The sequence below is a fragment of the Limulus polyphemus genome, unplaced genomic scaffold (assembly GCF_000517525.1).
Source record: "Limulus polyphemus unplaced genomic scaffold, Limulus_polyphemus-2.1.2 Scaffold3229, whole genome shotgun sequence".
NCBI lineage: Eukaryota > Metazoa > Arthropoda > Merostomata > Xiphosura > Limulidae > Limulus > Limulus polyphemus.
Window position 1 is genome coordinate 69,212 of NW_013668839.1, and position 4,414 is coordinate 73,625.

Sequence of the window (4,414 nt, forward strand, 5' to 3'; positions counted from 1 at the left end):
ATGAAACATAGAACCACTAGGGCAATGGATACGAATCACTATGGCAATGGATACGAACCACAGAACCACTAGGGCAATGGATACGAACCACTATGGCAATGGATACGAACCACAGAACCACTAGGGCAATGGATACGAACCACAGAACCACTAGGGCAATGGATACGAACCACAGAACCACTAGGGCAATGGATACAAACCATAGAACCACTAGGCCATGCTGACCCACTTCCAAGATGGACTGCTCTTGATATATCACTGATTGTTTCAAATGACAAAATGTAAATCATTTTGTACCGCTTTTTCCTTTTTTTAAGACGTATACATTTACCCAAGAATTAACTTCACATACAGGATAGCTATTTTGGTATCAGTACTTATCACAGCTATAAAACAGCTTCTCTGTCTTTCTCTCTTACCTGCTGTGGCCTGATCTGACTAGTCAGATTTACCCCACGTGGGTCCTCCCTGTTGGCAGGGGCTGGAACACGCGAGTCAAAAAGATTTCTCTGATCCACATCGCCTCTAGAAAGCCGAGGATCGTAAGGAATGGTGGTGGCAGTGGATGTAAAATTAGGTCCCCCTATTCCCCCTCTATTGCGAGAATCAAAGGATGGCTGATTCTCACTAATGTTCCGAGAAGGAGACATACGTCTAAGGTCTTGATCTCCAATTGGCTGTCGCATGTCCCGGTCTACCAGCTGCTGTCGCATGTCCCGGTCTCCCATTGGCTGACGCAGATCACGGTCTCCCATGTGATCTATTCTGGATTCAAATATCTCATGCCCTAGAATAATAAATACTTCTATTTATATAAACTGTCGACATAAAGAAATACTTGAAACATTTTAAAGAGTCTTCTGGTACCGAATAATAACGAAACTTCTACTCAGTTTTGGAGAAAGTGGCAAACGTAGAGTGTAAAAATAAAGTAAACACAAACTCACACACCAGCCTAAATCCAAAGCCGTGGATAAGAATGGAATGAACAATAATATTTAACGGTAAAACTTAATTCACCTTCTTGTCCTACTTAATAAACACATTCATTTGTCCTTACACATAAAAAAAAAACGTCTTTTAAGAATACACTGATGAAAAGGTCTTTACCAACCTTGAGGTAAACAATATATCGATAAACTTTATTCTCTCTCTAAAATAAATTTACCATTTTTTTTGTGTACAATATAATATAAAAAAGTGTAAAATTATTTTGAACGATTTAACTTCATAAATATAAAACAAATCTGTAACCACGACCAACCTCTGTTGTTATAACTCATTTTAAGAAATATCTGAGCCAAAATAGTGATGTTTACTTACTTCAGATACACAACACTTGCTGATTTTACAAAAAACGTTCAGATTCAGAGGTTGAAATACGCTAAATACACAACTGAAGTAATAGACCATGAACTATTTAATGTCGACTGGCAAGGGGTTTGATCGTACTCCTGTAATCAAGTCTTCATACTACACACAAATGTTTTATTTCAAATTTTGTTCGGAATACATTTTTTTCACAAAGTAACCGACAACTTTCCATCGTGATAATGCGAATGTAGTTAAATTTAATAGATGTTAAATGAATGAAAGGTACATTTATGCAGGTAGCTTATATTAAAATGGGAGAATCTGTTTAAGTTTTTACTTTACAGTAAAATTTGGATGTATTTCTTTGAATTTTTTTAAATATCAGATCTGTACATGTATTAAAGGTCAAGATGATACTTAAGTATAGCAGTTGCTGGTCTATTATGATAGCACAATTAGACTGTTTTGTTTAAATATAAATTGCGACACATCAAACCCAAGACAAAATTTGTTACGGTTTGCTTTGAATTTCTTAAATCTCTTTAATCTCAGTGAATAAGCAATTTTTTCTTTTCTTCATAATCAGAAAAATAATACATTATCATCTGTGTCATCACACTTAACAACTTTCAGAATCACCTGATGACAGTGTCAGACCTGCCGAGTCAATGTTATTTGAATTTTACACTACACGATATCCAGTATCACAATAGTTGACAATAAAGGTTTAAATTAAATTAAATATAATTTTTTTTTATAAAAGGATTATCATCTCTAATATTAAATACAGGAAACCATAGTCAATGACACCCCCCCCTCCACATTAAAGTTCTAAATTATTGTGTTAATTACTGACCATCATTATACTCACCCCGATTCTCTGAGTAGTTTCCATCCATCACTGGAGGTCGATCACCGAGAAGAGAGGCACGAGGCCTATTTCCAACAGCAAGAGGGGCTGGCTGGGGCTGCTGCTGTTGCTGCACAGAGCCTCGTGTATCTATAAGAATTAAACAGAAAACTCTTTAACAAGACGTGCGAGAGGTTTCCGTAGTCTACTTGGAATGAAATCGAATATATATATATACCAAATTCACAGATCTCTCTACTGTAACTGTATCTTAACTACACCACAGTGACTATGAAACCTATCTCGTAACAACATTCTACCAATTTTTAACACATTACAGTCTACGTACATATTTAAAGCATACAACCATAAATCCAAATACTGTCTAGGCAGTAGTATGGAATCACTGTCCACCGATACAATAAAATACGGTAAAAAGTTATTAATTTGATTGTAACGTACTACAATAATGATAACCACTGTCTAGGCAGTAGTATGGATACAATAAAATACGGTAAAAAGTTATTAATTTGATTGTAACGTACTACAATAATGATAACCACTGTCTAGGCAGTAGTATGGAATCACTGTCCACCGATACAATAAAATACGGTAAAAAGTTATTAATTTGATTGTAACGTACTACAATAATGATAACCACAAGGTAGGTCAATTATTTTCGTAACAATGAGGATATCTTGTAATATCATCTCCTAAACAATATATCATAGAAACCTTCTAAAAAGTTTGAGTTTATATATTAACTAGGCAGTCTGTTTTAATTACTAGATTTTTTGCTGACAATGATCTGATATGACAAGATTTTCTGTTCTTCATAGTAAATATTAAATAACGGAAACAGTTCTCAAAAACTTCATTAAATGTCCAAACTCCATACCAAAAAAAGTAAAAAAAACAGCCAATACGATTTCCTTACCCTTAAAATATATATCAGTTCATAGTATCACGAGACCTAACAAATACAAACAAGTCTACTAAAGAGTCTCGGAGTGAAGGGAAACCCTTCGTAAAATTACTTTTTATAAACAATTATCATAATTTCTTATAATTATATATTATAATGTCTACAGTATGTGAGAAAGAATATATAACTTTTTCACTGCTGGATCAGTCTTTAGAGCAGTTTTACTTAAACCTAATTAGAAACCTTCACAGAGGATGGAGGAAAGAATGAAACAATGTAACATATCCATTCTCCTATTACGTACCAATGGGTGGTCTGATCCCATAACTCTGATCTCCAAATGAGGCAGCAGGAGGTAGTACAGAGACATGTGCGTCTTTGTTAACGCCAACACCGTAAGTGGACTGACTGCTTACTGGCGTCGAGTTCTTCATAAAAATTTATTGTTCAAAATTAACTAAGAGAAACATTGTTTTTTATATTACAAAAACATTTTTAAATTTACGAAGAAATATTAAAAGAATAATTAACAAAATGAACAAGTAACCAGTACTTAGTTAATTTAACCACAACTTTTGTTCGCTTACTTTTATAGTAAAAACTATATAACCTGGCCATGAACACACAATATTAACATCAATGAGTAAACTATTTAACTGGGCTATGAACTCACAATATTAACATCAATGAGTAAACTATTTAACCGGGCCATGAACACACAATATTAACATCAATGAGAAAACTATATAACCTGGCCATGAACACACAATATTAACATCAATAAGAAAAACTATATAACCTGGCCACAAACACACAATATTAACATCAATGGGAAAACTATATAACCTGGCTATGAACACACAATATTAACATCAATGGGAAAACTATATAACCTGGCCATGAACACACAATATGAACATCAATGAGTAAACTATTTAACCGGGCTATGAATTCACAATATTAACATCAATGAGAAAACTATATAAGCTGGCCATGAACACACAATATTAACATCAATGAGTAAACTATTTAACCGGGCTATGAACATACAATATTAACATCAATGGGAAAACTATATAACCTGGCCATAAACACACAATATTAACATCAATGGGAAAACTATATAACCTGGCCATAAACACACAATATTAACATCAATGATAAAAACTATATAACCTGGCTATGAACACACAATATTAACATCAATGAGTAAACTATTTAACCGGGCCATGAACACACAATATGAACATCAATGAGAAAAACTATGTAACCTGGCCATGAACACACAATATGAACATCAATGAGAAAAACTATATAACCTGGCC

At 33.9% G+C, this 4,414-nt stretch overlaps 1 protein-coding gene across 1 annotated transcript in view; it reads right to left on the reverse strand.

Moving 5' to 3' along the window:
- The window catches only part of LOC106468939 (cleavage stimulation factor subunit 2-like), a 17,779-nt gene that overhangs the window by 4,248 nt on the left and 9,117 nt on the right, over nucleotides 1–4,414 (reverse strand). Inside the window, exons 8-10 of the mRNA XM_013929391.2 lie at nucleotides 3,394–3,517; nucleotides 2,186–2,314; nucleotides 420–787 (exon numbers count right to left, since the gene is read on the reverse strand). Coding sequence (XP_013784845.1) covers nucleotides 420–787; nucleotides 2,186–2,314; nucleotides 3,394–3,517 — 621 coding nt within the window. The remainder of the gene's footprint in view (nucleotides 1–419; nucleotides 788–2,185; nucleotides 2,315–3,393; nucleotides 3,518–4,414) is intronic.